The following is a 25799-nucleotide window of genomic DNA, read 5'->3' on the forward strand; positions in this document are numbered from 1 at the left end:
GAGCTGGGGTTCTGACTCTGGAATTGATGACCTGGATGACTCTGGGTCATCACTTAGCATCTCTAAATATCAGTTCCACTTGCTGGAAAATGGGAAGATGATTCATCCCTTGTCAACACTTGTTGAGATAGTATGTGTTGGAAGCCAGTGAGTTTCAAAGGCTTGTGGCTCTGATTGTTGACCAGTGGCCCCTCTGGGGGTTCTTGGCTGCCCATCACTCTCTGACAAGCTGCTCCACTGAGGTCTGCTGTCCTCAGGCCCACAGGAAGATGTCTTTGGGATATGACCAATATATTCTATTTCATTATTTTAAAAAATGTTATTTATTGGAGAGTAAGAGAAAGGGGAGCATGAGAGTAAGAGTAAGAATGCATGACCACATGAGAGAGACATGAGAGAGAGAGAGAGAGAGAGAGAGAGAGAGCTCCTAAGTCTGTTGGTTCACTCACCATATGCCCTCAACAGCTGGGAGACTGATGCTAAGAACTGGAAACTGAATCTAGGTCTCCAGTGGGAGTGGGAGTGACCCAATCACTGGAGCTATCACCTGCTGCCTCCCAGGATCTGCAACAGTAGGCAGCTTGACTCAGGAGTGAAATGAGAACTCCAGCTCAGGCCCTCCAGTGTGGGACACAGACTTCTTAACCAAGATGCCAAATGGCTCCTCCAGAATATGGCCACTGTTAGGACATTATCTCACCATGGTCAGAAATGACAATGATAATGAGTCTGATTTTTTTTATTAAATCAGGTTTATTTAGGTATAAATCACATACAATAAAATTCACCCTTTTTTTGTGAGTGCAGTTCTAAGAGTTTGATGAATGCATGCAGCCCTGCATCTACCACAATCAATGTGGGAGACATTTACATGCCCCTTAAATGTCCACTTGTACACGTGTGTGGACAAACTCATTTAGTAGGCCTGGATGCTGCTGCAATATTTTGTTGCCTTTTAGGGAATGTCAGTAAAGCTCTGACCTTCGAACACAGGTGATAATCTTTTTTAGTATCCTATAGTCCTTATCATAATGATCATTTCACTGTATATGCATTTGACAGAAGAGTTGTTCAATGTTCATCTCTTCTGCTAGGCTTTTGCAAGCACATCTGAGGAAAGGGAGGGTCGAGCCAGTTCATGATTGTGTTCCATGAAGCAGATGTTCAACAAATGTCATTTAATGAACGTAAGAATGAATGAATGAATGACTCAGTGATTATAACAATGTGCTAGGTCATGATGGACTCAGCAAAAGCAAGGTATTCATTGGTATCAAATCTATCATCTCATCCAGGGGCCATATGTTCAAACAGTCCTGAAGAGCAAATGCAGATGTTTAGTTATATTGGATCTGAGCATCTGCAATCATAACCATCACTAGTATATGATCAGTAGATTCAACTCATCAAAATCAGATGGAAAAATCTTTAATATTTTAGTACTGTTTTTTACTGTTATTGTATATAATTGTATATTTAAAGCTATTTTATTTTGTAGTTTTTGCACTCCATATATTTTGTAGCAAGTCTGACATAATAGTGATGCTTAAGAGTAAGATCATAAAGTCCTCAAAGTCGAGTTTATTTTCTGTCTGCTCATCAAGTTCAGCAAGGATTTCTTTGTATTTTGGTTTGGTTTCTTGTCCCTGTGAGGGTAAAGAATAAATAAAAACCAAACTTGTTATGCAAACCTTGTGTTTACAGACATAAAGTAACAATAAATATATTATTGCTTTTTAATTTTTGAAATTAATGGTAATTATGCATATTTATGGGCTGCAGGGTGAAGATTCAGTACATGTACACAGTTCATAGTGATCTGCATTTCCCCATCTTTACGTTGCTTTAGGATTGGAGGTGTTTTGTTTTATTTGTTTATACATATATACTAGGTGATTCTGCATCAAGTTACCACTAGTGCAGCAAGTTAAGCATGGTATTAAATCTTTTTTTAAAGATTTATTTATTTATTTAAAAGGCAGAGTTACAGAGTGAGAGAGAGAGAGAGAAGATAGAGATCTTTCATCCTCTGGTTCACTCCCCAAATGGTTGCAACAACTGGAGCTAGGCTGGTCCAAAGCCAGGAGCCAAGAGATTCCTTAGGGTCTTTTATGGGGGTGCAGGAGCCCAAGTTTCTAGGACATCCTCCACTGCTTTCCCAGGCACACCAACAGAGAGCTGGGTCAGAAGTGGAGCAGCTGGGACTTGAACCAGTGCTCATATGGGATACCGGTGTTGCAGGTGTCAACTTAACCCGCTACACCACAACACCAGCTCTATTGTTAAATATTTTAATGGGTTGTCTCATTTAATCTTCACCATGGCCTTAGTGAATTTGTTCTATAATTATCCCAGTTCTATAGATGCACTATCAAAGAGTCTGGTGAGAATTAATGGACTTGCCCAAGACTAGTGGATTTTAGTGTGGAGTCAGATGGACAGCTTTGTCTATCTGATTCTGCAAGTAACTGTTAAACTATCCTGCATTTCTTTGAATGTGGATATTGTTGGTTTCTGATTTTCAAAATATAATCTCTTTGTTACGGGAGGTATCTGCTGTATATTTTACCCAAACCATAGCAGCATCCAGAAATATGGAATAAATAATGCTAAAAGAAAATGTGCTTGGGAATATTGTTCAGCATTTACTTTACTCATAAAACAAATCCAAGTTCATAGTCCCCATGAACAGGTTGAAGGGGAAACATCTCAATGATACCTAAATGGAGATGCTTTTCCATTTCCAGCTCAGCTTGTAAGCTATCTTTCCCAGCGATGTTTAAAAGGCTGAGGTCATTTGACTCACTGTTATGCTGTGCTTTGTTTATTTTGTTCAACTGCAACTCTCACCCCTGTGCTAGCTGTAAAAAACAGTCCCAGCCAGAACCCAGCCACTTCTGTGGTGCTGGTACCTTCCTCCTACAGCTTTGGACCCCTTCTGGTCTTCCTTGGCCATTTATCCTCAAGAGATCACCCATTAGTGGGGGCCTAGGGAGCTCTTCAGCTCCTCTGCTGAGAGCTAAATTGGCTTTTTGGAAGGGATAGCCCAAGACAGAGCGATAACCACTTCACTGGTGGAATGCAACAGTGTTGGCTCAAAGGACACAGATGGGTGTAGATTTTCTGCTGTCTTTTTCCTGCTTGTTGTAAGAGCACAGAGCCGACTGAGGTCTGGTCTTCCTGGGGCATGACTGGCCAATTGTTTTTGTATCTTCTGAGCAGTGCCTTTAGGTGCTAATTTTATGAGAGCTGGCTGGCTATACATCAAAAAATCATATTTAGACTTATGAGAAAGGAGATTTTTCTACTTAAGGCTCAAGCCTCAGCCAAAAGGCCTAGCTCTATTTGCAAAGAACTCCCCAAGGGGATTTAGAAGAGTGGCCTGGTTAGGTCAGGGCAGCATCCCAACACTCCGTGTTTGCTAAGTGAAGTTAAATAGTGTTGCCTATCCCAGGAATGTCCTGGGGTGAGCTGTCCCCTCGAGCCCCTGAAATCTGGCTCTGCTGTCTGGTGCCTGTCATCTCACACAGCAGACAAAATTACGCTGAGGCCTGGGTGTGTCTGCAGCTACAGAAACCCTGAGATCAGTTGCTTTTCTTGGGTTTAGCCTACACCGAGGCACAAGAGGCTGAGGGTATCTTCCCAACTGACTTGGGTTCACATGGTTTTCCTTTGGTGTCGTCAGAGGGCTGGTAAGTTGCATCAAGATGAAAGATCCACTTAGGCCTGTTGTCATCCTTGTCTTCTTGTTACAGGCTTGCTGGGGAGTTTTCATCTCACAGGTGACAGGCCCCTTTTCTCCTGGGCCATTTCTTTCCGCCTCTGATGCAGGCTAATGTTAAGGGGTTTATTCACCTCCTTTTTTAAGACACTCAAAACTTTTTATCTCTCATCAAATTCTGCCTGATACTTAAGCAAGAAAAAGGCTCTTCTTAATATTTTAACAATGATCCATATTTTTTTTAAAAAAAATTTTAAAAAGAAAATGTAAAATAAGTTTTTACTCCATTGCCCAAAGGCAATTCCTTTTAGCCATCTCTTTCCAAGCATTTTTCTGTATCACATTATACATTTTTGTGTGTCATACTATATTCACAAAAACATAACTATTAATAATTATATGGCCAGCACCACGGCTCAATAGGCTAATCCTCCGCCTGCGGCACTGACACCCCGGGTTCTAGTCCTGGTTGGGCTGTTGGATTCTGTCCCGATTGCTCCTCTTCCATTCTAACTCTCTGCTGTGGCCTGGGAGTGCAGTGGAGGATGGCTCAAGTGCTTGGGCCCTGCACCCATGTGGGAGACCAGGAGAAACACCTAGCTCTTGGCTTTGGATCAGCACGGTGCGCTGGCCACAGTGTGCTGGCCGCAGCGGCCATTGGGGGGTGAGCCAACGGAAAAGGAAGACCTTTCTCTCTCTCTTTCTCACTGTCCACTCTGCCTGTCAAAAAAAAAATTATAGTCACAGGGAGTTGTGCTCTTGGTCCAATTCCTTCTGGTGAGTGATATCTTACATGACTGGAGTATAGTACAGCCGTGTGTATGTGTGTGTGTGTGTGTGTGTGTGTGCATGCGCGTGTGCACATGAATAGAATAGTTATCTTTTTAATATAGGAACACATAGCACCCTAGAGACTACCTCTGCAATTTTTTCTTGCTCTGCCTATCAGCAAGTAATGGTGGTTCCAGCTTGTGTGATGCCTACTTTTCTTCATACACATTTTCCCTAGGCCAAAATTTCCCAAAGTCTGAAATACACTGGTGGTAGAATGTCATCTAGTTCTACGTGATGTAAGAATAACTGCTGATAAGAATGAATAATCATCTTTTATTTGTTACTATCATTTCTATATTTTACTGACTGAATTTACTTTTAGAAGAGTTACAAAGTATCTTTACAAAACAAACATTTAGGTATAGCAAAAACGTAAAGGGAAAGTTGCAAGTAAACAGTGATTCAGGCTATAGGTAAATGTGGAGAAATACTGAAAGTGGAATTCTAATCAGGGACACCTGAGAAACATGCCTCTAGGTGACTCAGGTGACTCCTTTTAGGTGAGTGACATTTGTAGATTTCCAGGACTCATTTCTGTGTCTCGAACACTCGATTTCTTTCCAGACTTCCCAACTCATACAGCCTGTGGCTGGCTGAGTTTCTCCACTAGAATGTTCCATGGACCTCTTAAAATTGACACATGCTAACGGAATCCATCACCTGCTCCCCCTCTCCCCACTTCCAATCTGCTTCCCCAACCTCTATCATTTGCGGAACCAGCATTCATCACTTCGCTAATTTGGAAACTGAAGTGTTGCTGTTTTCTCTTTTCCTTCAACTCTGAAAGCCAATCTGTGTTTGGATCCTGCTCTCTCCACCCTCCAAATGTCTGGAATTTGTGTTTCCTTCCACCTTCACTCTAGTCCAAGCCATCTCCATCTTTGGATTGAATTGCTGTACCATAGTTAGCCCTTTTTTCTGGTCCTCCCATGCCTCTCTATCATCTACACTGTGCCTCAGATTTGCTTTTCTTTAAAGATTTGTTTATTTACTTGAGAGGTAGAGTTATAGACAGAGGGAGAAAGAGAGGGAGAGGGAGAGAGAGGAAAAGAGAGATTCTCTATCTGCTGGTTCACTCCCCAAATGGCCACAATGGCCGGAGCTTGGCTGATCCAAAGCCAGTAGCCAGCAGCTTCTTCCGGGTCTCCCATGCAGGCAGGGGCCCAAGAACTTGGGCCATCTTCTACTGATTTCCCAGGCCATAATCTGGGAGCTGGACTGGAAGAGGATCAGCTGAGACATGAAATGCTGCCCACATGGGATTCCAGCACTGCAGGTGGAGGCTTAGACTCACTATGCCACAGTGCTGTACCCACTGGGGTGTGTTTTCATTCCTTGACTTGCAGACTGTTCCTGGCCTGGTCATGCTCTCAGGCTCTGCAACCATGAGATCTAGCTACTTCTGACCCTCACCAACCTCCTCTTCCACTATTTCCTACATCCCTCCCTATCCTCACTAAGTACCTAATGTCTTTCCAGATCGTTGACCAGCCTCAGGGCCTTTGCATATGCCATTCCCACTGCTTGGAATGTCACCATTTTTTACTACCCCTTGCCTACCCAAATTTTGTTCACTCTTCCAGGAATCTTTGACCAGCTGCTCCAAGTTGTTGCCTCTACTTCCTCCCTGAATGTTATGCTATATCATGGCCTTTGAGTACTTCTAATTACTTTTTCACCATATTTAAAAAAAAATTTTGCTAGATTTTTAGTTTATTTTCTGCATTAAACCTGGTCTCCAGCTCCTGGAACATAGTTGGTACTCAACAAACATTTGTCAGAGTTGTTGGCTTTCTGTGTCAGCCATCATGGTGTGGTTCCTTTTTCTTCAAGCATGTAAGTCCTCTTACCTCTGTGAAATTGCTAAATTGGGTTTGTAGAAGATGTTTGGCAGTAGTTTTTGCAAGTTTACCATCCGGGTCAGAAGAGTTCCTGAAAATCAGAGCCAGTGGCAATGGCTTTTTCCAGATCTGAGCCCTTCTCCAGAGCTGTGAGAAAAGACATGTGCAGTGAGGTATCATAGATAAAAAGTAACCCTTCCCCAGGGGACACGGTCAATTAAGGTACCAACTGTGTGCCCGCATCTCACATGGGAGGGCTGGTGTGAGTTTTAGCTGCTCCTCTTCTGATCCAGCTTCCTGCTAATGTGATTTGAAAAGCAGCAGAAGATGGCCTGAGTATTTGGAGCCCTGCCACCCATGTGGGAGCCCTGCCACCCATGTGAGAGACCTGGATGGAGTTCCAGGCTCCTGGCTTCAGCCTGATGCAGCCCTGGCTTTACAGGCATTTGTGAAGGGTCTCCCATGTGGATGGCAGGGACACAGCTATTGGAAGCATCACCTGCCACCTGCTAGGGTGTGCATCAGCTGGAAGCTGAAATTGGTAGCAGAGTTGGTAGAACCCACGCACTCAGATAAGATACATCTGAAGCAGCCTCTTACCTGCCATGCCAGACACTTGCCCCTGGAATTGATTTTCTTGGTCACACACAGCATCTCCGCAGGTCAGTATGCTAAAGAAGAATGCTACTCAGGAGAAGCTTTGTGACATAATGAGAGACAAGTGATCTCCTTGGTTGTGGCCTTACACAGCCATGTGCTAGTTGACTGCTCTGATTTAAATTCTTTGAAAGAGCAGAGCTACAGACTTGGGCTCTGTGCTCTCTTACATCCTGCAGCATAGAATTTCCCACACTTTATAGTCAGTGCGTGTTTAACTCGCTCCTCAACTGCTTTTTTTTTTTTAATCACTATATTCCAGGTGACCAGTGGAGATGATCCATGGTAAGGGCTCATATATGCTGTTAAGTGAACACTTGGAGAAGTAAGGAAAACAAAATATCTCATATTTCAGCCTAGGAAGTGTAGACAGAACAATGTCACTTTTGTATTGAGCAGTCACTATGTGCCTGGTAGTCCCTTAAAGAACTCAGCATGCAGAGGGGACAGAACCAGATGTGGTCAACTCCCTCAGACACCTTAGGAGAGAAATAAGTAAAGAGTGGATGTCTACATGTGGATCTACATACATATTCAGGTTTATTTATTTTTGATAGTTATTTCTCTTCACACACACACATACATGCACACACATAACATACATTTTGCAAATTGTGATAGATGAAGCAAAGAAGGTGCAAAGACAGAAAAATATTTTTCTGTTGTGTTTGAGAGAAGACTTAGGTGATCTTAAATGCCCCCGTGTTCACTGGTTCACTCTCCAACTGGCCGCAATGGCTGGAGCTGCATGATCTGGGGCCAGGAGCCAGGAGCTTCTTTTGGGTCTTTCACGTGGGTACAGGAGCCCAGGGACTTGGGCCATCTTCCACTGCTTTCCCAGGCCACAGCGGACGGCTGGATAAGAGGTGGAGCAACTGGGAACGAATCAGCACCTAGATGGGATGCCAGCACTGCAGGTAGCGGCTTTACCCGCTACACCACAGCGCCGGCCCTGCTACATAATCTATTGCAATTCTCTGTTTGTTATACAATTTGCACAAATTTCTTCAGCTTTTTCATGCAATTTAATAAATCCAAAATTCTTATGGCAGAACATTTAGTAGTGTCATACATATCAGAATAATCTATGAAGTTTCTTTATATGCCTTTTTATAAGATTTAGGTTCTGGAAATTATGGTGGTAGGTCATGATATTCTAAGAGGTTTCCTAATTATAAAAATTATTTCAGTTAACTGTTTGCTAAGTTTTTGTTTTGTTTTGTTTGGCTTTGGTTTTGTTTGGATAGCTGTTTTTGTTTTGTTTTGTTTCCATTTTTAAATTTTGCCTTCGTGGGGCTGGCATTGTGGTGTATCGGGTAAAACCGCTGTCTGCAGTGCCATCATTTCATGTGGGAGCCAAATCACGTCCCAGATGCTCCAGTTCCAAATCAGCCTCCTGCTAATGACCTGGGAAAGGCAGCGGAAGATGGCGCAAGTGCTTATCCTCTGTCATCCACGTGGGAGACTTGGATGAAGCTCCTGGCCTCTGATTTCAGCTTGACTCAGTTCTGGCTGTTGCGGTCATTTGAGGAGTGAACCAATAGATGGAAGCTCTCTCTCTTTCTCTCTCTTCTCTCTCTCTCTCTTTCTGTTTCTCTCTGTCAGTAACTCTGATTTTCAAATAAATAAATGTTTTTTAAAAAATAAAGTAAAAAAATACATAAAATCTGCTTTCCCATATCATAATGTTCCTGAAATAGTAAATGATTTTTTCCAAAACTGTATTTAAATAAAAAGCAATAAAAACAAGTATTTTTTTTTTTTAAAAAAGCCCCATGCTGGCGCCGCGGCTCACTAGGCTAATCCTCCGCCTTGCGGCGCCGGCACACCGGGTTCTAGTCCCAGTTGGGGCGCCGGATTCTGTCCCGGTTGCCCCTCTTCCAGGCCAGCCCTCTGCTGTGGCCAGGGAGTGCAGTGGAGGATGGCCCAGGTGCTTGGGCCCTGCACCCCATGGGAGACCAGGAAAAGCACCTGGCTCCTGGCTCCTGCCATCGGATCAGCGTGGTGCGCCGGCCGCAGCATGCCAGCCGCGGCGGCCATTGGAGGGTGAACCAATGGCAAAGGAAGACCTTTCTCTCTGTCTCTCTCTCTCACTGTCCACTCTGCCTGTCAAAAAAAAATGATTAAAAAAAGCCCCAGTGAATAGAGTAAAAGCTAAGCTAACACCGATAGGGTGACCAGCCAACCATGGAAAGAGGTGGGATTCGGGCTTTGGTGAGTGTTGTGGGCAGGCTCAGGGAGCAGCACATTGGAAGGCTGAGGTCAAGAGGGGCTGGCACCTTGGAAGGGAACAGTCGTGGCTGGAGTCGAAAGCTGCAAGGGTCTTTGATTAGGAAAGGTAGGCAGAGGCTATATCATGTGAGGCTTACAGGCCATGAAAAGGAATCTGGATTTTCTGTAAAGTGTAGAGAAAGCATTAAAGGGCTTAAATGTGTAATTTTTAAAAAAGATTTATCTATTTATTTATTTGAAAAGCAGAGTTACAAAGGCAGAGGCAGAGAGGTCTTCCATCTGCTGGTTCACTCCCCAAATGGCTGCAATGGCCGGAGCTGGGTTGATCCAAAGCTAGGATCCAGGGGCTTTTTCCAGGTCTCTCTCCAGGTCTCCCACGTGGGTGCAGGGGCCCAAGGAGTTGGATCATCTTCTACTGCTTTCCTAGGCCATAGAAGAGCTGGATCAGAAGTGGAGCAGCTGGGAATAGAACCGGCACCCATATGGAATGCTGGCAGTGCAGGCAGTGGCTTTACCCATTATACCACAGTGCCAGCCCCACATCTAATTTTTCATGTGGAGCAGACAAGAGTCGAGAGGAATGAGTGAAGGAAGGGAGTGTGTGGACTGCCTTAGTTTTTACTTTATTTCTGAGTAGGGTGAACACTAAGTTATGATGTGACAGTTAAAAATTTATTTACTTCTTTTCTTTTTCTTTTTCTTTTTTTTTTTTAACTTTGAAAGGCATGGAGACAGACAGGGAGAGCTTTCATTCATGGTTTTACCTCTCCAAATGCCTGCAACAACCAGAGCTGTGTCAAGCCAAAGAAAAGTACCTGGAACTCAATCCAAGTCTACCACATGGTGCCAGGGACCTAAGCTATCATCTACTGCCTTCCAGGGTGCACATTGGCAGGCAGCTGGATCTAAAGTGGAGGAGCCAGGACTCGAACCAGCCACTTCAGTATTGTGTGCAGACATCCCCGGTGGTGACTTGTGCTTCTCTCTGATATGACAAATTGTGTGAACACAAACAACAACCAAAGAGACTGGTTCTAGTCAATGTGTTGGCACCTCTACCTATTGCAGGGGAAACTGCGTCTCTACCTGTGCCCTGCCACCATCCATTTGTCCTGAAGCTTGAACAACTTGGACTTTCTGCTCTTGTACAATAGATGATGCTTTTCTTTGCCGCTCACTCAGGAGTCCCTACTAAGCTGTTCTAAGCTAAAGCAAGTCAAGGACTTGTGTGTAAGCAGCAATCTGGTGGGGACAGAAGAGTGGAGCTGCCATCTATCTAGCACCTACTATGAGCTGGATACTTGGTATAAATTGTATATTTAATTCTCATAACATCCATAGGATTTATTATATGAGGCCTCCTCAAAAGATTCATAGAAAATATATATAATGAAAAAAATGTGCACATGTTTCAGATCTTTTTGCACTGAAATATTTATCTTTCAGTTTTGTTTCCCACAAACTTTTTCAAGTACTATTCTGTTATTTAAATTTTTATTGTATTGTTAAGAAAGATTTATTTATTAAAAGAGAGAGAGAGAGAGATGGAGAGACAGAGACAGAAAAAATAGAAAGGGAGAGCTATCTTCTATCCCCTGGTTTTCTTCCCAAGTGGCTGCAGCAGTCAGGTCTGGACTAGCAGCCAAGACCTCTATCCAGATCTCTCACATGGTGTCAGGAACCCAAGCACTTGGGCTTTCTTTTTATCTGTTTTCCCAGGAGCATTAGCAGGAAGCTGAACTAGGAGCAGGGAAGCCCAGACTTGAACTAGCACTATAATATGGGATGCCAGCATTATAAGTAGTGGCTTAACCTGCTGCACCACAACACCAACCCAAAAATGTATAGTATTTTTTAACTTTATATTTTTAAATAGTTACAGGATGTTGTAAAGAAGTGTGTGAAGAGGTCTCATGTACCCTTAACCTGGTTTCCCCAAATGGTAGCAGTTTGTATGACTTTAATAGCAAAACTGAGAATCAGAGATTGATAAAATCCAGAGCTTGTACAGATTTTACATTATTTCTATACTAGTTGTGTGTATGTGTGTGTGTAGAATTCTGTTCAGGTTCATTCCACATGCAGTTTGGTAGCAACATACAAAAGTGTCCCATCAATACTTATCTTCATATTACTTCTTTGTAGCCACTGCCAATCCCTCTACCCTCTATTACTAACCATTGCCAATCATTAATCTGTTCATCTGTGCAGTTACATAGTTTTATGAGTGTTATATAAATGGGTTCATGTACTACCTAGCCTATGAAATTGGCTTGCTTCCCCCACTCAGCATAATTCCTTGTGATTCATCCAAATCTTCACCTGGATCTATAGTTTGTTCCTTTTCTCTGCTAAGTAGGTTTCTATGTTATGAACATTCTAGTTTATTCAGTCATCTACCATTGGCTGGGAAGGTTGCTTATGGTTTTTGGATATTACAAATGAAGCATCTATGAATATTTGTGTCCAAGTTATTGCTCCATGATATTTCATTTTCTTGGAATAAATGCCCTGGAGGATAATTGTTGGGTCGTACAAGTCATTTTTTGTAAGAAATCATAAGTTAGTAAACTACTTTATAGTTTATCAGTAATGTATGAATTTGTTGTTGTCACAGTTTTTGGATTTTTGCCATTTTGATAGATGCATAGTTATAAGTTGCTGTGGTTTTAATTTGTGTTTCTTGATGTCTAATGATGCTGAACATACTTTCATGTACTTCATTACCATTTGTGCATCTTACTTGGTAAAATTTCTGCTTTGATCTTTTCATGGCTTATGCCCATTTTCTAATTGAATTTTAAAAACATTTGGGCTTTGAGGGCTTCATATCTGTTCAAGATAATAGTTCTTTGTAGGATATGCAATTTGCAAGTTTTTTTCTCTGAGTCTGTAAATGATCTTTTTAACCTCAGTGGGGGTCGTTTGCAGAGAAAAGTTTTTAATTTTGAAGAAGTCCAATGTATTAGTTTTTCTTTTTGGGAAAGGTTTTGTCCAATACTTTTCCCTAAAAGTTTTACATTTTTGTGTTGTGCATTTAAATTTTGGATCCATTTTTCATATTACGTGTGAGATACAGGTCGAGGTTCTTCTCTTTCCTTTATTTTTTGGTGGATGAGCAATAGTTCCAGTACCAAGTGTTACAAATATATCCTTCCATTTTAAATTAATTTGCACATTTATCAAAAATCAGTGGATGTGTCTGTGTGAATCTATTCCTGGTCCTCTGTTCTTTCACATTGTCTGACCCTCTGACAATGCCACAAAGTCTTGATTATTATAGCTACACGTAAGCTATAACATTGAGGACTTGGTCCTGCCATTTTCTTTTTTTTCTTTTTAAAGATTTTATTTATTTATTTGAGAAGTAAAGTTAAAGACAGAAAGAGGGAGAGACAGAGAGAGTGGTCTTCCATTTGCTAGTTTACTCCCCCAAAGGCCACAAAGCCTGGATCTGGGCCTTTCAGAAGCCAGGAGCAAGGAGTGAGGATCCCTGGTCTCCCACACAGGTGCAGGGGCCCAAGGACTTGGGCTATCTTCTGTTTTCCCAGGCCACAGCAGGGAGCTGGATTGGAAGTGGAACAGCCAGCACATGAACTAGCGCTTGTAAGGCCAGTTCTTGGGTCCCTGCACCCAGAAGATGGTGCCCAGAAGATGGCCCAAGTTTTTGGGTCCCTGCACCTAGATAGAAAGATCCTGGCTTTGGATTAGCTTAGCTCCAGCTGTTGCGGCCAATTGGGGAGTGAACCAGCAGATGGAAGACCTCTCTCTCTCTTTCTCTGCCTCTCCCTCTCCCTCTCCCTCTCTCTCTCTCTCTCTCTGCCTCTCCTTCTTTCTCTCTCTCTGCCTCTCCTTCTTTCTCTGTGTAACTCTGAATTTCAAATAAATAATAAAATAATAATAAAAAAGAGTCCCTGACTTTGTGCATCTTGACTTCTGGTGGACGACAGCGGTGAGTGACAGTGAAGGTCATCGTCTCCATGCCCTGCACTTCTTTTTTTGTTTTTTAAAACCCACTTTTATTAATTAGTTGTAAGTAATACAAATATTCCAAAAAATATAAACAGACACAATGACTTATTGGCGTCCTACATTTCAAGTTTTGAATACAACAAATGTATCAAATCATGAAGCAAGGTAGTCAGAATCCCATAGCTCAGGCACAGGGGGAAGCAGATTCCCGACCCTCCAATGGCATCGCCAAGGGGGGATGGTGCGGGACCAGGTGGACCATGTCAGACTTGGGGTCATCATAAGCTCAGAGGCCCACAGTGGGCCACTGTGGGGCAGGCCCCATGACAACCAAGGAATGGGGAGGCAGGGCAGATGGCTGACCCCCTCTGCCCTGGGTGGACGCTGACACTTACTGACATATAAAAGGAAGAACACAGACAAAACAAAACACCATTTTATCGAGAGAGGCAGCTTGAGTGGGCGGACAACCAACTGAAGACCCAAAGGGGTAACGGGCTGACCGTCCTCCTCTAGTGGCCTGGCTGGGACTCGGGACTCTGGACAGCCTTCCATGGGGACGGCCCGTGTGCACAAGGCCTCAGGAACACATAGGGGCAGTGGAATACACGGGACCACCTCCCAGGCAACAACAGCTGCTGTAGACTCCCCGTGTTTAGCCTGGATCTGAAGCACAGTGGACCAGGAGCCCGAACTGCACTACCCTTCGGGAGACGCATGGCTGATGGGCGCCTGTGGGCAGCCACACAGCTGTGGGGGAATGATCACACAAGCTCTGGGGGCCGTGCCACTTCTGGGACCCCAGCGAGTGGAATGAGGCCTCACAGCCCCGGGCTTGGGAGGGAAGCTGGCACCACCATGGGTCACACTCGCCATGCCAGACTGCTGCTCTGCAGCCCGTTGTCCTTGCCGCTGGTTAGCGCCTGAGGCTGGACCAGTGTGTGGGAGTTGAGGACAAGGGGGTGAGTCCTGAGTGGGCAGTGCCCCCACATATGAAGCAATTCCCAAATGCTTTGTGACACCTGCCTCGGGGGAACAGAGATGGGGACAGCAACTCCCTCCCACCTCTGCAGGAGGGAGGGAGAGAGGCGAGAGCCCCACCCAGCCGCGGGGAGGCCATGATTAAGGTGGAGGTGGGGGCTCCCTCTTTGGGGGCTCCTTGTGCTCTCAATCATGGCAGCACTTCCCCTTCTGTTTTTTCTCCCCGGGGATACTTCCTCTTGGTGACTGTTACAGCATTCGCCAATAGGGACCACTGAAAGCCAGACACGCCCAGAGAGCCCTGCACTTCTTTATGGGATGGATGTACGTGACTCAACATTCAGTCTAGTGTCCATTCTGGGAGATGGGTCCTCATATCATCTCCACGTTACAGCTGAGAAAGCTGAGGCCCAGAGAGGTTAAGTGGGCTTATCCAGTGTCCCGCGACCAGTGTCGTTCCTCGCTCCATTGGACACTGCTTCTTGCTATTGTTTTACAGGCAGTGGATTCTGCTGGACTCTTTCCCAAGCCCCTAAATGGGGTGATAGATCTCTTATTTGGCTTGTGTTGTTCTGTAGACAGAACCTCTTCATAACCCTCATATTGAAGTGCTTTGTTTATTTGTCTAAATTATTTTGTAAATAGTGCCATAAAAAATACAGTATGAGTCATAATCATAATTTTTGAATATTATGGTTGCCTCATTAAAAGTAAAAGAAGAAAGTGAAATTAATTTTAATGACACATTTTATGTATGCATTTTATAGTATGCAAATATGTTATTTCAACATGTAATTAATGTTAACACATTATTGAGACATTTTATACTTTTCTCCATTAAATCTCTTAAACTCTGTCTCAGTTCAAGCTAATCACAATTCAAGTGTTTAGTGGCTATATTGGACAGCATAATTCTAAAATGTATATTTCCTAAGGGAAGTTATGGCATCTTATTTATCTTCACATTCATTTCCATTTCCTTGTGTTTTGTTGGGCTCACTGTACATATGTTGATCTGAGCTGACTTGGACTTCAGAACTGTTTCCTGTCACTTCCTGCTCACCTACCCAGGGACCGAAAACACTAAATATTAAGTACTTAATTTAGTGAATCGCTAATGCTTTAGTGTGAATATAAATACCACTTTTACTTAATACAGCAGGTGGTCAGAATCACTTTATAGAACTTTTCCAATCATTAGTTATTTTTGCAAATAAAAATGTGAATACCTGTACAGGAGAGTAGTTTGCAGTACAGTACAGAGTGGTTTGCCCAGTCTCAGATTGGAACATATAGTAGAGTCAAAAATTAGATCTTTGATCTCTACTTGCTAGGCTAATAATTTTCCCATTAGTGTAATATTTTTCAAACCTTTCTACAGAAAAATTGCCCTGGGTGTCTTAGGCACCTATATATTCACCCCATATCCTTGATTCTTAAGTAACCAATGGAGAAAATATGGGTTTATATTGATTTCTTTTTAAAGAGAGAGGGAGAGAGGCAGAGAGGCAGAGAGGCAGAGAGGGAGAGGGAGAAAGATAAAGAGGCGGGGAGGAACAAGAGCTCACATTGGCTCTTTCCCTCTTCAAATGCCTGCAAGGACTAGGACTGGGCTGAGGCCAAAGCTGGGAGCTGGAAACTCAATTCAGTTCTCCCATGGGTGGCAGGATCCTAACCACTTGAGCCATCACTGATGCCTTCCAGGATATGCATTAGCCGGCAGCTGGAATTAGGAACCAGAGGTGAGAATTGAACCCCTGGACCCCAGCAGTCCAATGTGGGATGTTAGTATCTTACCTGCTAAGCTAAATGTTTGCTCCCAATTGTGTAACTTCTTGAAACAGAAATCATGGAACAGAATTCATGTTTTGTGAAGTGTGAAAATAATACCTTCATCTAGGTGGAGATTTATTTAATTAAAAATGTAAAGAATCTCTTCTAGAGAGATTAACCAGCCACCTAGAAGGAAAAGCAACTACAGCTGATTAATGCCCAGCCATCATTGCTACCCTGTAAATGTGTTAAGTCATCAATTTTGGAATAAGATAATGGTTCAAGTATATGAGTGCTTTTTGTCTTGTATTGCTATTCCCATGGAAATGCTGTTAGTTCTAAAGATATTTTACCAAAGCAATCAAATTCCAAGGGTAAGTAATTACACGTGCTGGCCATACTGTGTTCTCCCTCAACAAACAGAGGCAGCTGGGGTTTATCATGTCCTGAGTTCATCCGTGAGTCATATCTTTATGGTCCTTCTGTGGACATCCTGAGGATGTTGCCCATGAAGAAGAAACTGGGTATGATGGGAAGAAAACTAAATTAAGAGTCGGGGGACTCATTGTCTCATCTTAGCTCTACCTTTAACACAGCTTTTTTTTTTTTTTTTTTTTTTTTTTGGTTTGGGCAAGATGATTCTTATTACTGGACCTGAGTTCTCAAATTTTTAAAAAGAACATCATGAATATTTGATGAATATTTGATAATTTATCCATAAGTTCTCTTAGACCTCTAACATTCTGTGACGTACTATATTTTTTAACTCTTGACCTCCCATAATTATAGAGGACAAACATGCACATCTCAGTTGTCCCATGCCTTACCTTTTATTGAAGTGAGTTGTTTGGATGTTGAAATGCTGCCAACAAAATGAAAGAAATATAATGATTCTGGGAGCTTGGGTATTGGCATCAGCATCCAAAGCAAAGTGGTAAAAGGATTTAAAAATTATCTTTTTGCAAATCAACTTCCATTGAGCATTCTAGTGGAGCAGTCTTTTGTTTCCCAGAATCCCTTGTGCCCTTGCCACATAATCAAGAAGTGCTTGATTGTGCCTGGCCAGATAGCTCACATATTCCAGCCTTCCTTGTTGCCATGTGGCAATGAGACTAAGTTCCTTTGGAGGAAAGGAGCAGAAGAGAAGTGAACACCTCTCAAGTAAGTACTCTCATGCACTTTCCCTTTTCCACTTAACTAAGGTGGGGATTACCAGGAAGGTGTTGGAAGTTGCATTAGGGAGATGGTAGAGCTTCCATTGACCTATGTCCTTTATTGGATGCGTGGAGTAAAGGTAACCCCAACTTGGGATTGTCATGTGAAAGAGAAAAAAAGATGTATTGTCCTATAAAATGCTTGAGATTTTGACCTATGTTTGTACTAGTTGCTTAGGCTGCTTAACTAAAAATCAAGGCATCAGTGAGTGATCGAGACATGTTTCTGGCCTCTTGGGACTTAGATCCTAGTGCAGAAGACATTAGACATAGTGGCAATATGTATACCACAGAAGCTGGCAAAAATTTAATTCACAATGCTCCTTGCTAACTCTCCCCTATCTGTGACACAAACAAAATTGTCAATAGGTTCCCTGCTGATCAATCCCAGAGAATGGGGGAGATGACTCATTATCACATGATTTGAAAGCAATGATGAAAGAAATCTCATTCCATGGGAATTCTATAGTCATTTTGACGGTTTGGCTGGATGCAACCAGAAAAATCGTTACAAACTTCCTCTCCCTCTCTTACCCCCTCATTCTCCACTGGGCCATCCCCCGCTGCCTTCTCAGGTGCATTAGCAAGGTATTAAACAGGCGATTCAATAAAGAGTAATGCCAGAGCACCTATAGAGAGCAGAGAAGGACTCATCTCCTGCACTGTTAGGATGATAGCATTTTACCTGAGGCTGATGAGTCAGTTGGTGCAGGAGGAAGAGTATTTTGAGCAGAGAGAAGACTGTGTTGTAATTCTGCATCACATGATTGAAGAACTGAAGGCTAAATAGGGTGGCTGGGATGTAGGCGGTGAAGGAATCAGTGGAGGGAGAAGAGGCTGAAGTCTCAGGTCAGGGTCAGAGCAGGCTGAACCTGGGAGACTGTGTGAAGGATTTTGGTTGTTATGCCAAGGGCAATAGGGATTACATGATCAGATTTTTGCTCTGGGAAATTATTTCACCTACTGTATCAGAAATAGATTAGAATGGAGCCAGACTGAAGACAGAAAAATGAATCTTGCTTCCTTATAAGCAGAAAAAAAGAATTGCTTGATTTTTCAATCCCCAATGGATGGAGTAGTTTTTAAGGAAAGCCAATAAGAGCAATAGAACTTGTCCACACCTTTGACAACTCCTGAAAAAGAACCATTGTGTACAGGGCCTGGTTTTGGTATCAACTAGTAAAGGGATCATTGCCTTTGAGGCCCTCACTTTTCTTACTTGTAAAATTAGGGAATTGGACTCTATGGTATCTTGGACCCTACATGGTCTTCTTGGTGAGATCCTCTTGATTTTCTAAAACCTCTGCACTGTTAATTTCTCCTTCATAGACAGAGGGATGTGCCATCTTTCCACTTTGCACAGCATTCCCTTATGACCTTGCATGTGCTATTTTCTATTGCTATGATTGACTTTCTGTCACGACTGTTAGTCTTTGGGGCCCTTGAGAAACAAGAATTAGGCTATTTGTCTTCATATCTTCCACTCCTTGCCTAACAGAGAACCTAGCACTTGTTAGGTGTCCAAAAAACACTTTTAGAACTCAAGTTGTTTTCCCTAAGTGGAATTACATAAAAAAAGAACCCTTTGCATTTATTAGATCCAATTTCACATATTCAGGTAACATGAAATAATTTCTCTTTGCCATGTATAATTTGAAAGGATATGCTATACAGTTAAAACTATTACTCATTTCGATTCATGAATGATTTTTCAAAAGGCAATCAGAGATTTGTGTTAATTGCATCATCTTTTCAGTTTATAGTCAAAGATGCCAGTTTGTTCTTTTGTTCTTCCAATCCAATTTAAAGCTGGATTGGAGTGGGTAATGGGCGCACTTGCAATCTCTTATCTACCAAGGTACTGACAAGCACTCTGTGGGTATCCACTTGTGGCCTAAATGAAACTTGATAAAGGAGAGGCAACTACCACTGACCTTTGTGGCATTTTCCTGGATGCTACAGTGGATGTTGCAGCTGCAGACGTATTGGGCTCCCCTTCCGATTGGAGTGCTTGGTCCTGGGTACTGTGCATACAGCCGCCCATTGTCCGGTCTCAGGCTCTTGTTGTGTGTGGGCACTTCCTAAGAAACAGTCACCTGCCTACTGTTACTGTGGTTGCTCACTGCATGACAACCACACAATGGCACTTTCATGAGAACTTTTCTGCTGTGCTGTTCACACATTCAACTCTTGCATCCAGGATTTGAGTTTTACTCTAGGTCAGGCTGTGCAGCAGGATCCAATAGTGAACAAAAGCAGCCACAACCTTGATGTACAGGGAGTTTAGTGAGATATCCATGAAGTAGTCAACATGAAGAGTGACTGTTTCACCATCAACATGATCAAATGAAGCAGATGCCTGAGGGTGGAATCAGTCATTGAGGTGTCCCTGGGGAAGAAGACTTGGTGATGAGTCGGAGTTAACTAGGTGAAGGGGCGAGAGCTCACCCATCTGTAGGCAGAAGCAATATCCCCATCCCATATCCTGTGACAGAAGGGAGTGCGGGGGTCAGCAGGGGCTGGAGGTAGGCCAGTGAGATTGGATCGAAGAAACCAACAGGCCATGTGGCTCCATCGGAGGCTGAAAAGAAAGCACAATGGCCAGGCTCTGCATGGACTAGTAGGCCATGGCAGGACATCTTCACTTTGTGTCAAAGGAGTGGAAAATCACTTGCGGATCTTCAGTAAGGCCGTTAATGGAGTTAGATTGACGTTTTGGAACACTCACCCCGGCCTCAGCGTGAGCAACGTGCTAAAGAGTAAATACTGGAAGACCAGCGTGGAGACAGTTTCACTTCCTTGTGGCTTAGCACTCCTTCTCTAACAACTGGGAGAAGCCTCAATCCAGTTAAACGTGTCTGTCCAGGGCCGGCACGTGCAGTGATTGCTTGTGTCACCGGGGAGCTGATGAGTGAGAGCAGATAGAAATCTCGATAGAAGGTAAGAACAGACATCATTCAGGCTGTCTGCTGGATCCAGGGACACTGCTCCTCCCTTAGTGCTGCATCGCTGGTCACCGGTCCACCCTCAGTCTGACCACGTCCATGCTCTCACTGCCTGATTCTCTTTGTGGGGTTTCTTTTCTCTTTCTACCTCTTCAGTAACTTCCTTAGCATTTTTTATTTGATTTTTTTTTATGGCAAGAGCATTTGATTGCCTCACTAACTATCATTTCCCATTCTGGTTGTAATTTTGGTGGCTGGGCCATCACACAGGTTGTCAGTTACCCTATGCAATTATCTCCAATGGTCAGGTAATTATCCTAAACCCATCTCGGTGTCCAAGCTAAAACCTACAGCTGTTTTCCTCAGAAAGAGACAGGAGTAGGTTTCCCAGAATTTGTAATTTTAATAAACACTCCAGGTATGGGCTGTGTTGAAGAGCTGTTGGTGGGAGTTAGAAAAAGAGAGAAGGGAAAGAAACATGCTGTGCTCTGAGCTCTAGGCTGTGCCTCCTTCTGGCTAAGCCAATCAGGAAACCAGTGGCAAAAGAGGCTGTGATATGAGTCTATAGGATTCGGCTTCCTGGGGCACAGAGAAGGGCAGAGTGTGGGATCAGTGGGAGAGGCTCACAAAAAGGGCAAGAAAGAGCAGGATGACGACGACAGTGCTGGTGATGATGAAAGAAACCGTCTGGGAATTGGATGTTTATTGATCATCTTCTTGTCAGAACTGATTTGAAGCTGACATTCTCAGAAAGCTACAGAAGGTTTTTTCAGACATTTCAAGTAGTAATGCAGTATTTTTTCCTGATACCAGAATCTTAAAATATCATGGGTCATTTAGGCTATTCACACAGAGTATCAAACCATGTAGGCAAAGCTTGCAAAAAAAAAAAAAAAATCCCCACATCAACTTGGTTCTTGGGTGATGTGAAACAGTGCTTTAGTTAATGGATAGAGTAGGTATCAGTTTAGGGAAAAGACATTTGTGGGTGGGAAGCAGGGGTTTGACAAATGGCTCTGTGTGGATTTATTGACAAGCACACAGGACCACCTGCCCGGAGGCCGCAACCAGGTGGCTCTTGCATGTTGGCTCAGCAGGCTGCAGGCAGTGCAAGGTTAGCACAGTGCTAACGGTGCTTGAGGCTTGGTAAACTCACTGAATGAGAAAAAACTGCTAAAGCAGGGGAACAAGTTTTGTCAGATGTGCTCTCACACTCGGGTTCACTGCCCTGCTTCCTCTGCAGCCAAAATTCAGTATTGAGAGAGAGTAAAAGATTTGCTTTTGGTGGAAGGCTTGGCCTATGATTTTTTCTGGTGCTAAATTCTTTCTTAGAAGGTCTGGAAGTTCTGAGGCCGGCACTGAGGTGCAGTAGTTGAGCCTCCATCTGTGGCGCCAGCATCCCATATGGGTGCCGGTTCATGTCCTGGCTGCTCCTTCCTCTTCCAATTCAGCTCCCTGCTTATGGCCTAGGAAAGCAATGGAAGACTGGCCCAAGTGCTTGGGCCCCTGTTTTTGATTCTCGACCACCATTAGAAACAAGAGTTCTCAGAGTTTAAAAATGATGAAATAGAAGTGTGGTGAAGTTAAGTTATACAAAATCATATGACTAATAGATGAATCTGGATCCAAAGCTAAGGCTGTGGAGTTTCAAAATCATTGCTCTTTATATCACACCACGTTGTCTCTTCCGTAATTATTTGATCACTTAAATTACAGCCAAAGTCCTTGTTTCCTACACCAACAGACCACAACAACTCAGGATAAATCTTATGAGAAATCTGACTAGAATTTTCTAACCCACTCTCTCAGTATCCCCAAAGCACATTCTACTTCTATTCAGCACATCTGATCATCTGCCTTGTATTTGTAATCAGTCATAATTTGCCTTCTTGCCTCACTGGATTGAGAATACATAATAATAATAAAGAATGTTGATTTAGACATGTCTAAGTGCCAGATGTGCTGTGCACTTCACATGCATCCTCTGATTCAGTTCTTAGAGTCCTCCTTTGGTGAACACTCTTATTGTTTGCATGGTGCAGATATTAAACGGATCAGAAAATTTAGACTTGCCCAAGAGCAGATACCAAATAAGACTTGGGTTTCAAGCGTGTGTCTTTCTGACTGCAAGTATCAAGCTCATGATCATGGTCTTCACATTAGGGACCATGTCTTAATCCTCTTTGATTCTTCTGCTCAGAATTGAGCTTCATGCCCAGAAAGTGTTAATGAGATTGACATTTGTTGAAACCGTGTGACCCAGAGTCTAGAGTGTGATAGCTATTGAAGAAGCTGGATTTGTGTCTTGTTGGGGGATATGCGTAGGGCCCAGTGCTCCCTCCCTGAAAATGAAATAGAATTCCCCAGAAGGGGTGCCATGCTTACTGAAAATAGTGATGATAAGGGTATTGGGTATAGGCCTTCAGGAAATATTTGTCTTATTAAACCACTGTTTATGTCCCCATTCTTCTGTTGATGTATATTTGCAGTGTTACAAAGAAAGGAATTAGGAATATTTTCTTTTTTTTTTGTCTTTTTTAACTTTTATTTAATGAATATAAATTTCCAAAGTATAGCTTATGGATTACAATGGCTTCCCCCCATAACTTCCCTCCCACCCGCAACCGTCCCCTTTCCCGCTCCCGCTCCCCTTCCATTCACATCAAGATTCATTTTTTTTTTGATAGGCAGAGTGGACAGTGAGAGAGAGAGAGAGAGACAGAGAGAAAGGTCTTCCTTTTGCCGTTGGTTCACCCTCCAATGGCCGCTGCAGCCGGCGTGCTGCGGCCGGTGCACCCTGCTGATCCGAAGGCAGGAGCCAGGTACTTCTCCTGGTCTCCCATGGGGTGCAGGGCCCAAGCACTTGGTCCATCCTCCACTGCACTCCTGGGCCATAGCAGAGAGCTGGCCTGGAAGAGGGGCAACCGGGACAGAATCTGGCGCCCCGACCGGGACTAGAACCCTGTGTGCCAGTGCCGCAAGGTGGAGGATTAGCCTAGTGAGCCGCGGCGCTGGCCAAGATTCATTTTCAATTCTCTTTATATACAGAAGATCAGTTTAGCATATATTAAGTAAAGATTTCAACAGTTTTAACCCACATAGAAACACAAAGTGAAAAATACTGTTTGAGTACTAGTTATAGCATTAAATCACGATGTACAGCACATTAAGGACAGAGATCCTACATGAGGAGTAAGTGCACAGTGACTCCTGTTGTTGACTTAGCAAATTGACACTCTTGTTTATGGCATCAGTAATCACCCTAGGCTCTTGTCATGAGTTGCCAAGGCTATGGAAGCCCCCGGAGTTCACTGACTCTGATCATTTTTAGACAAGGCCATGGTCAAAGTGGAAGTTCTCTCCTCCCTTCAGAGAAAGGTACCTCCTTCTTTGATGACCCATTCTTTCCACTGGGATCTCACTCACGGAGATCTTTCATTTAGGTTTTTTTTTTTCCCCCAGAGTGTCTTGGCTTTCCATGCCTGAAATAGTCTCATGGGCATTTCAGCCGGATCCGCATGCCTTAAGGGCTGATTCTGAGGCCAGAGTGCTGTTTAGGACATCTGCCATACTATGGGTCTGCTGTGTATCTCGCTTCCCAAGTTGGATCATTCTCTCCCTTTTTGCTTCTATCAGCTAGTATTTGCAGACACTATTCTTGTTTATGTGCTCCCTTTGGCTCTTAGTCCTATCATTATGATCAATTATGAACAGAAATTGATCACTGGGACTAGTGAGATGGCATTGGTACATGCCACCTTGATGGGATTGAATTCGAATCCCTTGGTATGTTTCTAACTCTACCGTTTGGGGCAAGTCAGCTTGAGCATGTCCCAAATTGCACATCTCTTCCCTCTCTTAAGGAATATTGTCTACAAATTTTTTAGTATATATGCACTCATTTCTCTTGGATCTATGTTGAGATATGGAATTGCTGAGTCATAGGGTAGATGATGTCTAATTTTCTCAGAAATTGCCAAATAATCTTTCAAAGGGGCTGTTCTATTTTATACTTTGAACAGTAATGGATAAAAGTTTTTTTTAAAAGAATTAATTTGAGAGGTAGAGTTACAGACAGAGAGAGAGAGACAGAGAGAAAGGTCTTCTATCCACTGATTCACTCCCCAAATGAAACAGCTGCCTGAGTTGGGCCTATCGGAAGCCAGAAGCTAGGAGTTTGCTCCACATCTCCCATTTGCATGCAGGGGCTCAAGCACTTGGGCCATCTTCCAGTGCTTTCCCAGGCCATAGCAGCTAGCTGGATCAGAAGAGGAGCAGCTGGGACTTGAACCTGTGCCCATATGAGATGCTGGCACTGCAGGCAGAGGCTTAGCCCACTACACCACAGTGCCAGACCTGAAAGTTCTTACTGTTCCGCTTCCTCGCTAGCATCTGGCCTTTTCAGTCTTTTACATTTCTGTTCACTTGGGCATCACAATGTGATTTTAATTTGAATCATGTTGATGACTAATGACAATAAGTCCCCTTTCCTGTGCTTGCTGGCCATTGGTTATCATCTGTGGAACACTTCCTAGTAATAAAAAAGAACAAGTTACAAATACATATAACTATGAATAAAATGCAAAACCATTACGCTGAGTAAAAAAGTCAGAATATTTATGCTGTATGATTTATTTACATGAAGTACGTGAGCAAGTAAAACTAATCTAAACAGACAGAAGTTGGAATAGTGGTTACCTCTGAGAGGAACGTGTGTTGTAGAGGGAACTTTCAGGGAAAGTTAAGAACAATTATATCCCAATCTTGGAGGTAGTCATATGGATGTGTTCAGCCATAGACAACTTTTCCCTGAGTGACGCTGATTAAAACTTTGGCCAGGTGAATTCATTTGAAGAATGAGAGTCCATAAACTTGGATTACCAATTTGAGATCTTTGTCAAAGGAGCCCTTGATCGTACTCGACCAGCAAACCCCACTGTGGTTCTGCAAGTAGGGGAAGAACACTGCTTCCCTCGTCGCCTGCTGGAGCTCTCCTCCTGTCTTTGAACACCATCCTTTCTTCCACAAGGCAAGAATTCTCCTGAGTCTCAAGAACTTAACTCTCGAGCTAAATATCTCCTTAATTCTATTAGTAAAGATGCTCCTTTTCTATCTAATGGAAACTTGATAGGAATAATTTAGTTTGCTGGGTTCTTCAATTTTGTTGCCACAAATTCTGTTGAATAAACTGCACAATTAGGCTTGTGGCATTGGGATGATTTGTATTGATTTTTTTTCAAAGCCTAATCTAATTCTCTTATCCTATGGCTAACTCTTTTCTTACTCTACAGTAAAGGAAAGCAGAAGCTTTGTTTTCTGCCAAGACAGTGTCTTATGTAGCCAGGCAATATTATCTAAACTTTGGAAGGTGGTGTCATTGCAGCTACTGGTAATGGTGCTCATACTGACACTTTGCTGAGACTTCTTTTTTATTCATTTTAAAATAAGGTTTATTTTTCTGAAGGGCAGAGTTACAGATAGAGAGGCAGAGGGAGGGAGGGAGAGACAGAGAGATAGTGAGCACTGGCATCCACTTGCTCGCGCCCCAGATAGCTGTAATGGCCAAGGCTGGAGCCAGGGGCTTCATCTGGGTTTCCCATAAGTGTGTAGGCACCATCTTCTGTTGCTT

General features: G+C 43.1%; 1 protein-coding gene across 1 annotated transcript; it reads right to left on the minus strand.

Annotated features, from left to right (window-relative positions):
* Positions 1-756: 756 nt before the first annotated feature.
* Positions 757-19276, minus strand: SNTN (sentan, cilia apical structure protein). Its single transcript, XM_002713286.5, is given in 5 exon segments — positions 757-1646; positions 6406-6502; positions 6504-6543; positions 16839-16873; positions 19160-19276. Coding segments are annotated over 5 exon segments (441 nt in total). The 5' UTR covers positions 19270-19276; the 3' UTR covers positions 757-1487.
* Between the last annotated feature and the right edge of the window lie 6523 nt (positions 19277-25799).

This window comes from Oryctolagus cuniculus, chromosome 10 (genome assembly GCF_051225735.1).
Source record: "Oryctolagus cuniculus isolate XC-2025 breed Fujian yellow rabbit chromosome 10, ASM5122573v1, whole genome shotgun sequence".
In the NCBI taxonomy this organism is placed as follows: Eukaryota; Metazoa; Chordata; class Mammalia; order Lagomorpha; family Leporidae; genus Oryctolagus; species Oryctolagus cuniculus.